General features: G+C 36.6%; 2 protein-coding genes across 2 annotated transcripts; both read left to right on the forward strand.

The window, feature by feature from the left end:
• Positions 1-232: 232 nt before the first annotated feature.
• Positions 233-2,745, forward strand: LOC113315574 (tyrosine-protein phosphatase DSP5-like). Its single transcript, XM_026563839.1, has 5 exons — positions 233-677; positions 771-864; positions 1,766-1,823; positions 1,925-1,968; positions 2,110-2,745. The coding sequence occupies exons 1-5, from the start codon at positions 505-507 to the stop codon at positions 2,356-2,358; spliced, it is 618 nt and encodes a 205-aa protein (XP_026419624.1). The 5' UTR covers positions 233-504; the 3' UTR covers positions 2,359-2,745.
• Positions 2,746-3,990: 1,245 nt separating this feature from the next.
• LOC113315569 (F-box/kelch-repeat protein At1g57790-like) lies at positions 3,991-5,892 on the forward strand. The gene has a single exon (XM_026563834.1). The coding sequence runs from the start codon at positions 4,013-4,015 to the stop codon at positions 5,405-5,407; it is 1,395 nt and encodes a 464-aa protein (XP_026419619.1). The 5' UTR covers positions 3,991-4,012; the 3' UTR covers positions 5,408-5,892.
• The last annotated feature ends 4,915 nt before the right edge of the window (positions 5,893-10,807 follow it).

The raw sequence follows: 10,807 nt of genomic DNA on the forward strand, positions 1-10,807 counted from the left end.
TATTACGATCCCTCTTGAAATTCCACCAAGATTACGGTGGGTAAAAAAAACTCTTTTTTGTGCAGCCTTGATTTTTAGTTTTTCAATGTCACTGGGTTTGTTGGCCCAAGCCGTGAAAAACTGTAATCCAGATTCACATTTACTATTTTTCGGTATTTAATTAACATACGTAAATAATAATCCTGTTAGTTATTTTTTTTTAATAAATTAAAAGTAGTTTACAGTTTATCCAAAAAGAAAACTCTTTTATAAAAAAATTAAAAACCCAAAAAGAAACAAAACAAGGAGGAGAAGAGAGGGAGGGAGGAAGAAGAAGAAAGAATTATGAGTGGAATAGGAAAAGGAAAAAAGAAGCTTTTAAACTCATTATATAATGACCAGCAATCTCCTCCTTCCACTTCAGAAAAAATTCTAACTCTTCTCTAATATTCGCTTTGCTTTGATTTCTCTCTTTGTAAATTCATCCATTCTTTCAGTTTTTTTCAGAAGAAGAAGAAGAAGAAGATGGGGTTGTTAGTTGAAGTTAAAGAAATTACTAGTAATGAGATTAATAATGATAGTAGTTTGTTAGTTACACCTTATAATTTCTCAATGGTTGAAAGAGGAATTTATAGATCTAGTTATCCCGATTCATCCAATTTCTCCTTTCTTGATACATTAAATCTCAAATCCATCATGTAAGGGTTTTTTCTTTTGATTGATTTTTGGGTTTTTTTGGGTGTTAGGGTTTTGGTTTATTAATGAGTTTTTTTTTTTTGGGGTTTATGTAGATGTTTGTGTCCAGAACCGTATCCTGAAGAGAATTGTAAATTTCTTCGATCCAAGAATATTCGGCTTTTTCAATTTGGAATGGAAGGAACAAAGGTATATTCTTCTTCTCATTATTGTTTACTAATATATTTATTTATGGGTCAAAAATTCATAGCTCATTGTATAAATTTTCATCAATTTTTAGAGTCACAAGCCAAAATTGAATTTGATTGAATCATCAATTTTGTTTTTAAGCCCCTTTTGATTCCTCTTTGTTCTCTGAATTGGGTTCTAGATAGGGAAATTCTTCCTTGATTACGGAATGTTTGTTGCTTTAGGAATTCGGGATATTTTACCTAATTGTAGATAGAGAATGATGCTTGTGTTGTTGTGTAACAATCTGTTGATCAGTCGAACTTCTCAACCAATTTCAAACCAGGAGTCTTTGTTAAGGCACTTCTTAGTTTTTAGATAATACATGAAATAATGGAACAGGAAGGGAAATTTGACATAGCTGGTGGAGGTGAAAACATTGGTGGTGTGGCTTATCTTGGTCTAATGTTTAGTTGGAGCCATTGAAGTTTTGGAAAGAATGATGAATAGAATTTGGGTACGAGGAGTACAGGGACCCAATTGGTTCATTGATGTTTTAATAGTTGTCTGGGTAGAAAGAGATGTGATCTAATAACGTTTTGTATTCAAAGATATATGTTAAGAAGGGTTGTCCGTAGCTCTTAGTTATTTTCGCAGGAAAGAGTTCAAACTCTTATGTGGATCTCCTAAGGTTATCCCATATCCCAAGCGTCATATCATTCTACATGTTTCTTTTGCTCATGAACGTTTACGAGTGCTGGAAACCACTGAGATTTCAAATTCTATAGATGCATATTTGAATGTGCTGAGTAATTCTTATGTTATCACTAGGAGTAATTCTTGTGTTGCCATAAGGTTCGTAACTTTACACCTTTTGTTTGTGATAATGTTTCTATGGCTTATATTAAATTTTCATATGCAGGAGCCTTTTGTGACTGTTTCCAAAGATACTATCACGGAGGCTCTAAAAGTCATACTTGGTACTAAATCAGGATAACATTCCCTTAACCCAATCTTCTTATTTTAGTCTGTGAATATGTTGTCTCTTACTCGTCCTTATGCTTCTTTGTTTGATCTGCAGATGTGAGAAATCATCCAATCATGATTCATTGTAGACATGGAAAGGTATGCAACATGATTTAGCAGTCAACTTCCTTTCTCTATTTTCTATTTCAGGCTGTAGCCCAATGATCTTCTTTACTCATCGTTGAACCTCCAATAGGTGGTATTCATTTTCTGATAAATTTTCATTTGCATGAACAACAGCATAGGACAGGCTGTGTTATTGGTTGTTTGAGGAAAATGCAGAATTGGTGTTTGCCTGCTGTACTGGAAGAATACCAGAGATTTGCAGGTGCTAAAGCTAGGCCAACTGACATGAAGTTCATTGAGAACTATGACACTTCACGCCTAAGCCAATGCCTCTACGGTATCATCTACCGCTATGTTTCTCATAATCGTCGTTTGGTTTACCAAGAAGAGAGCGTGCAGCAAAAGCGGATCACTTCCATTTAGCAATGTAACCCAGACTACCATACTGGAACGTGTACACTACTGCCGCATTTGTAGGGGGGTGGGCCAATATCTGCGTTTTACGATTTATATGATATTTTTAGTTCTGTTCAAAGAATCTATCATTTCCTTTTTCTTTTCTTTCGTTGCGCAATACACTTTCATACAAGGTGATTTGAAGTTAGCTAGTTTTAGAGAGATCAGAAGATCTAGGATGCAGGGTTTTTAATGATGCTACTGTTGCTTCTGTAAACATTTGGTGTGTCTTTTTTGTATCACCATTCATTGTCAAAACCCTTGAGAGCAAAAATGGCTTTAGAAGAGGTTGTAACAGAAACAGAGATTATTTACTCTGGTCATTCATTCAAAAAAGAAATTACAAAGTGTTCAGTTCTTCTTGTTCTGTGTTTTCTGCATTTTCCATCCATGGTGTCTTTCTTGTACCATCATAGCAGGAGCCAGTTGAATGAAATTCCAAAATCAGACATCACATGAAACGGTCCAGATTCAGAATGTTCACACCAAACCACAGTTAATGAAAAGTGAAGAGTCAAGTCACGTTTCACGAGGCACGCTCGAAACAATTTCAGTTCTACTTACACTTTCATGATTTTTCGTCGATCCGATTCCCGCCACCACCACGACCAGTCTGGCACCACCACCGGCCTCCTTCCTCAACATCCACTTATCAATCTTGCTCTCTCCACCACCAACTGTACTAGCTTCTGTTTGTCTTCTTGTTTCACAGTACCACCACCACAAATTTCAAACCAACTCTTTCTTTTGATTTCTCTTCAATTCGATCTTCAGTTCAAGGGGTTTTTGTATTTCAGATCCAATGGGTGGAATAGCAGTAGCTGCATCATCAATTGAAAGAAGAAGTGAACTTGAGAGCCCGCCATTGCCAAAAGCAGCACCATGGCTAGTCTGCCCATATGGAGAAGGTATGGAAAATCAAGCTTTTTACAGCATTTGTGAACCCAATAACAAAAACTGTAGAAAATCTATACCTGAATTGAGTGGGAAATGGTTTTGGCAATATCCTAGTCATCAAGGTTGGCTAATTATTTTGTGCACTGATGATCACACTCAAAATTATAAATATGGTGATTGTTTTCTTTGGAATCCTTCAACATTGCAGACCATTCAGTTGCCTAGCATTGCGCAGTGGTCTGGTACAGCCAATCGATCGCTTTTGTCAGATTGTATATTGTCTTCACCTCCAGAGAATGCTGATTCTATAGTTTTATGCGTCTTCTCCTATGCTTCTAGAAGTAGTGATCAGTTCTTTCTATTTTGTCACCCTGGGGATAAAGAATGGAAAACCAAGAAATTGTCTCAAGATACCATGCTACTGGACGATTATATAGAGCTCCATTGTTATAAAGGTAAGTTGTATGTTATGGGTTTATACCACCACCACTTATAGATTGAGATACAGAGACTAGGTGATGGAAATGTAGAACTTTCTATTCGGAAATTCGAGGTGGCTAGGAACATTTGGTATCCATTAGTAGGAGGATGGTATTCTTCTGATTTTAGACATCATTTTGTGGAAACTGACGACGAATTCTTTTCCGTTACTATACGTTACGGTGCAAGAGGACTTAAGAAGGTAGTCAACCAAATACTTGTGTTCCGGTTGGATTTTTCTGCAATGGAGTGGAAGGAGGTGAATAGCTTGGGTGACCATGTTCTGTTTATTGGCACCAAAGGCACAGCTGTTTGCTCTGCAGCTGAGGTAGGGTTTGCAAAGGGTTGTTTGTATTTTACACTTGAGGAGAATCAAAGTTTGTGCAAATTTGAAGTGGAAAGTACCAGTAATTCAGCTATTTTGCCGTGTCTAAATCTGCCAGCACCTTGGGGTTTGGCGGATTGGATCATGATCCCTAATGGACGAAAAAGGGAGGATGATATGGAGGGTAAAGATGAAGCAGAGAAGAACGTAATAAAGGCAGTGGAACGTGAAGCGCATGTATTCAGTAATGATGAAGGTGGGAAACATGTCGGAGTAGATAACGAAGGAGATTTAGAGAAACCACGGCCTTGGTATACGCTTATCGAAGACATGGTGGAGTCTATCGCAGACTGTCTCCATCGATTGGATTATGCCCATTTTCGTTCAGTCTGTAAAGCAAACTTGGCACTAATGCCAATGAGAAAGCTTACATCCACTTGTGCCACTAGAGGCACATATCCATCTCCTTGGCTGATGTTCAGTAGAGATCACGGATGCGCCATCTTCGATTTCGTGAACCCAATGCATAATAATGAGAAATACTTTCTGAACCTCTCGGATCTAGTGGGTTCTGTTATCCGTTTTCAAAAGGGAGGTTGGCTACTGATGTCTAAGGAGGATCAAGAAACTAGTTCACTGTTCTTTTACAATCCCTTCACAAGGGAAACCATCAAACTTCCGCAATTGCCGTTTGATGAGATATATGGCTGTTCAGGTATCTCCTTTTCCTCCTTACCAACTTCGTCAGACTGTGCAGTTTTTGCCATTGAACGAAAAGGGATTGAGAAAATCTCGTTCTACTTCATTAGAAAGGGAGAAGCATTTTGGAGTTCTTTTGTCTTTGGTAATGCTGATACCGAGAAGTACATCCCATTGCATAACGCTCCAGTTATATGCAATGGTGTTTTCTACTGTGTAGATTATAATGGAGCTTTAGGTGTATTTAACATAGAGGATAATAGTTGGAAAGTTCTGGAGAAACCCCATCAACAATTTGGTGCAATGTATCCAAGTTTCCTGGTAGAGTGTGGAGGAGAGCTTGTCTTGGTGAAATTAGAACGCTACGGAACTTTGTTTGGGATATTTAGACTGGATTTTGACAAGATGCAATGGATAAGAGTTGAAAGTCTAAGAAAGCATATGCTATTCGTCAGCTACACCTCATGTATCTCAGCAATTGCACCAACTAGTCGCATGGAGAACAGAATGTCTGGGTCTCCCTCCGAATTTGTTTTTAACTCAGGTTGCGAAGTCAAATTCTGGGAGGATGCCTGGCTTTGTAATGTTGCTCTGAGATTATATGCAGTAGATTAAAAGGTAAATCCGTTTTAGAAATTGCAAATTTGGAGGATGGCCTAGGTATGCTCAACTGGACTCTTGCAGCTCCAAGAAGATTAAGTTCATAGTTTTGGGAGAAGTCGTATTTATTCTGTTCAACAACCAGACAGCAAAAATAACTTGGCAGTTGCAAACTCAGTGTCCTTAACCGAAGGAAAATAGGAAACATCAACAACATTATAAAAACGCTCTGTACAGTTGAGTTTTCTTCTCTGCAATATTTGTTTTCTCTTTTGAGGTTGTTGTTTTTGATTGAATTTGGTGCAATGGCTGCAAGAATAGGAGGACCAGCAATAGGAATAGATTTAGGAACAACATACTCCTGTGTAGGAGTATGGCAGCATGATCGGGTTGAGATTATTGCTAATGAGCAAGGAAATCGTACTACTCCTTCTTTTGTTGCTTTTACTGATTCTGGTCATCGTTTGGTTGGCGATGCTGCTAAGTATCAAGCCTCTAAGAATTCTCCCAATACTATTTACGGTAAGCTGCTTTCCGACCATCTTAGCTTACACCAGTTCTGATATCTGTATAATTTCATATCCAGTACAAGCTACATAAACATGGTGCATGGTCTCTGATATGATACATAACACATGCATAGAATATTTATCTAACCAATAAAATTTAACCACCGGATTCTTCAACTACACACAAACCCGAATGAAAAGATCCAACAACAAATTTCTTATTTATTATTTCTTAAAGAGGCTGGAAGACGGTATTGTCCCAAAGTGTTATGACCATACCAGCCTAGTAATCGAGCATGCCAATTCTATCATTTGTCCGGAAATAAGATTGAATTTTATTTATCGAATAGATAAAGCAACGACATCCGAACAGTCCTCAAAACCACTACTATACTGCCAGATTCTTTGACATCGGAACAAAATCAAAAAAAATACCTATATGCATGCACGTTTCATGGAAATAACTTGCGTGGAAATATTGTGTATGGAAGTTGTCAATTAATTGGAATAATTCAAGGTACGAGTGCAGTATCCATCACTTGCTTGTAATAATTTATATTGTATTATGCTGGAATAATTCCAGGCATGTGGCCCATCGGCGTCACTTGGTTTTACTTCTTTGTACTTGGGTTTTTTTTGGAGTCACCCTGATTCATTGAGCCTCGTAAACCAAATTTGCGCATGCATCATGATCCCCAGTTTTAAAATGTTTTACGATGATCTAAAATTTCCGAATATTTGTGGCATACTTAGAGAGACAAATTATTTATAAATTGTACTACTAGGTCAATTAATGATGAGACGGAGGGAGTACAACCTAACCGGTATGGACCAGAAGATACGATTTATCATCACGACCAAAGAAAGATCTATTGTTTCCCAGCATTACAATCTTAATCACATGCTTCCTCTGGAGTAACTCTTTATTTATCGAGGAAAAAAGATTATGAATATCGATCGATTATCATAGGATCGGTCGATATGGACATGAATGTTGGCCTCTTCTTGTTTAACACAGAAATCCAAGATTGTTTGTGATTTTTCAATTTTGAAGGAATAAATCAATCACAAGTATATTTAAGAATAATGGGTTGCAATCAACTATGTTTATTTTGAAGATTTTTTTTTAATGGATGATGAAATTTCCTTTAATTCGATCGGTGTATAGTTGGAATCGATTAATGAAGTTAGATTTTGATTTTAATTTGTGAGGGAAATGATTTTGAAAGGGTTTTATATATAAAAGGATAAGGCTTAGAATTGAATTTTAATAATGAGGGCAATTTAGTACTTTACCTATTTTAAACAATCCTTATCCCCTAACTTTAAGTGGGTGAAGAAATCTATAGACCCCAAACTACGAAGGTAAACATAAGGCAGCTAAGAAGATGTGTTTTTTTTTTCTTTTCTAAATAAGACTGACTGTGTTCACATGTAACTATGCTTAAAAAATGGGTTAAGTTGACGTCACAAATGAACACATGGTTAGTCTTGGTGCTGCTAGGTCAAAAAAAAAATCCCATAAATCCCTGTAAAATTTATCTAAAAAGAAGGGTAGGCAGAGGCCTAGTTCGCATTAGAATTTGGAAAACGTATGAAATGACAAATTTACGAGTATTATTCGGTTAGCTAATATCCAGATTCGGTCAACTATTCAGTTAACAGTTCGTGATTCGGCAGTAACTCGTAACAACATACGTATGTGTATAATTCGTTTTAGAAGTTTGAGTTCGGAAAGATTCATACGTTAACCTAATATATTTGAATATAATCTTACTCTTGGTTACTATGATTTAATGATTTTAATGAGTTATACTGGCATTCTTTTTTTTCTTCTTTTTTTTTGTTTGATGAGAGTGACATATATTATTAATCAAGTAATATAGTACAGGAGATTTACAACGAAATTTTTATCGAAAGCATTAGTATATATACTAGATTTACTAATTTTTTCCCTAATGTGTAGAGATAAATGTTGAAGACTCTTGATTCTAGCTTCTTTAGCTATAGTATCCGCTGCTGAGTTGTATTTCCTGCTAATGTATTTAGGTTAAATTATGTTTGAAAGGCACATCCGGAGGTATACTTATGTCCAATACCACGACTTTCAATTGATAGTTACACAAACATACCACGATCTTTCCAATATACCCGAGCGGATACTATCTAATTAGCAAATTCTGGATGTATCCCAAAAATTATCGCACTGATGTCGCGTTTGGATGGGCCATATAAATAGGAAAAGTATACTCCGGTTACCATACCATTTCTCTCTCTTGAGATATGCAGCGAGTATCTCCCTTTGTCGCCTTCAGACCCTGGTTCGTACCAGTGCAAAATATACCCACGCTAGTGCTTTCGCCATCAAATTCATTAAAAGTGAGCTAAATTCAATCCCTACCTTCACCGTAACTCGAATGATTTCAATGAATTTGGGTGTTTTCTAACTTTTGCTTTTATTCTGTCCAGGGTTTTTGGGCTTTCGGCTGGTAAAAGCTTCATAACTAGTAAATTCTTCTTCATTAAACTTTGGTTCCATGGGTTTCTAATAGTTATTTCAATTCTGAAAATAATAAATAACTACATAGTCATGTTGGTAATATGCAAAATCATATGCATCGTGCTTATACTTAATTATTTGTTTATTTTACAATTGGAGACACAATTAGGACATGTAATTAAGGTTTATCGCCCAATTTAATTTGTCAAGACCATTGTTTAGTTCAACATCTAGAAAAAGAAAATTGTTTCTCCTTTCGGATACTGACCCTATAAAACCATATATCTTAAATACATATTTTTAGTCCTTTGACACCTTTGGGATTAAGAATCTGTGGATGTAGAATTCTTTGCAAACTTAAGCATGTATAGTTCTTCTTTCTCGAAACCCACTGAAATTATGAACCTGATTTGTTATATATCGTTCAGAGAGTGAATTGTTGTAATGGTAAATTGATTGTTTGTCCATGGTGTTAGGGAAATATGTCAGCTACTACAACGGGAGGTTCAACGGATATTGACCTCCAAGATGATGTTAATTCCAAAGAATATTTAGAGACGGCTTTTGCATCTGTTCAAATGTCGATAACGCTTACTTATTGTCATATCCATCACTCAGAATCGGAATCATCAAATTCCTCTTCCTCCTCATCAGACCCCTCTTCCTCCTCGTCTTCATCTGAATCGTCCGCTTCAGAATCGGTATTTTGGGCCAACAATTCATCATTAATCCCAAGTCTCTCATCTTCGTGAAATTCCTCAATTCTTTCTTTTAGGACAGATTTAGCTTCATCCTCTGCAATCTCCCTTTCCATACTTTCCAGTGAATCTGTAATGAGTGTATCATTTTCATATCCAACAACAACAACATGCTCTTCATCTCTCTACAGCAGCAATGCTATGTTGGCCATTCCAATTATCAAAATATAGAGAAGTATGTCAACAGTCTCCAATCATGCATCTTGTATTGTTCCCCACATGTCTAAAAATCCATCTAACGCCCGGCATAATAGAAGATTTGAGCTTGTAATCGACAAGTTCATCATTTACCTTCAAGAATTTAGCCTGCATGTACCTGGACCATTTCTTGTTAGAATTTTTGATATTCCACCACAACTTCATCAGCATGGCTTTGTTTACTATCTTCATTCTAGCAATCCCAAGGCCTCCTTCAGATTTTGGATAATACAATATAAGATGCATGATTTGAGCTATATGCTGTAAATGCTAGCAATTAGTAACTAGGGATTCTTTGCAGAGAGTACTGTAAATGCAGATGTTGATCTCTGTTGTAATGAACTGGGTCTTTTCTGCGCAACTAGTGTTCTTGTAAGGAATCCAGTTAGAACTATAATATTGGCTTTGTGAGAACTTTTAATGAATTGAGTTTTTTGAAATGGATGTTTAATGAGGCTAACAAGGTAACTTAATCTCTGTGGATCAAATTGTAGATAGTGTTGAAGGTAGATTCAATCAGGAGAGAATTTAATTTGCAGGATGTGGTAGCATTGCAGGAGAAAAAAACTCGGGAGAACATGCAGAAAATGCATATAATTTTCAGGATTCAATGTAGTTTGAAGGTAGTTACCCTTCTGAAAGTTTCTGCAAACGGAGTTTTGCACTCAGATTAAACAATTTTCTTCGGTCAACCAATCAAAATCGAGGGTTTTGTCCTCCCACATATTTACTCTTTTATCTTACAAAATACCACTGAATACGCGTCACATGTGCGACTCATTTGCGGAATGTCAGTAATATTCCTGGCAAAAAGTAGCACTGAATACGTCATTCTAGTGAGATTGATTAACGACACTCAAAATAATATGCGACCCCGAGCCGAACGGCTCTTAACTTAATAGCACAGTTTTGCGTTTCTTATTTGATGGATGTGCGACACATGAATTACGTGGGGCCCAAATCCGTTTAAGCCGAGTAAACGCCGGAAGGCTCTTAACTTAATAGCACCATATTTGCGCTACCCGAGTGATAGGTGTATGACATATCTGCGACTATTTTTAATGGCCAGATTAAGGAAAATTAATAACTAATGGATACTGTTTCTGGTTCGCATTAGGGATTCTACTGTTTGAAGAAGAAGTAAAACTAATTGAAACAACATCCTATTGAAGTCTCACGAATAGAGATTTTGTTAGAGTATGACTCGGTTGAACCCACCAAGCGTTGGTATGTCAAGTTTGGTTGTCATATTTTAGTGAATCAAAACTCATGTTAAGAGTCACTTGATTATGTACTAGAGTTAAACTTCGTATATGTTAGCTTGAAAGTATTATGATATGAGACATTACAAGTATTGCGAAGACTTGAAGATGTGAAGAAGAAAGGAGCTACAACGACAACAATCATCCTTACACTTGAGGTTAGTGATATTTGACTTGAACTGTTTCAT

Source organism: Papaver somniferum, chromosome 1, assembly GCF_003573695.1.
Source record: "Papaver somniferum cultivar HN1 chromosome 1, ASM357369v1, whole genome shotgun sequence".
NCBI classification, from domain to species: Eukaryota; Viridiplantae; Streptophyta; class Magnoliopsida; order Ranunculales; family Papaveraceae; genus Papaver; species Papaver somniferum.

What these genes read in the sequence shown, in the direction of transcription:
- LOC113315574 (XM_026563839.1), top strand. Translation starts at nt 505, where the DNA reads ATGGGGTTGTTAGTTGAAGTTAAAGAAATTACTAGTAATGAGATTAAT. An exon ending in TTAAATCTCAAATCCATCAT is followed by an intron (nt 678 to 770) that starts GTAAGGGTTTTT and finishes GGGTTTATGTAG; the next exon opens with ATGTTTGTGTCCAGAACCGT. An exon ending in GGCTCTAAAAGTCATACTTG is followed by an intron (nt 1,824 to 1,924) that starts GTACTAAATCAG and finishes TTTGATCTGCAG; the next exon opens with ATGTGAGAAATCATCCAATC.
- LOC113315569 (XM_026563834.1), top strand. Translation starts at nt 4,013, where the DNA reads ATGGAGTGGAAGGAGGTGAATAGCTTGGGTGACCATGTTCTGTTTATT.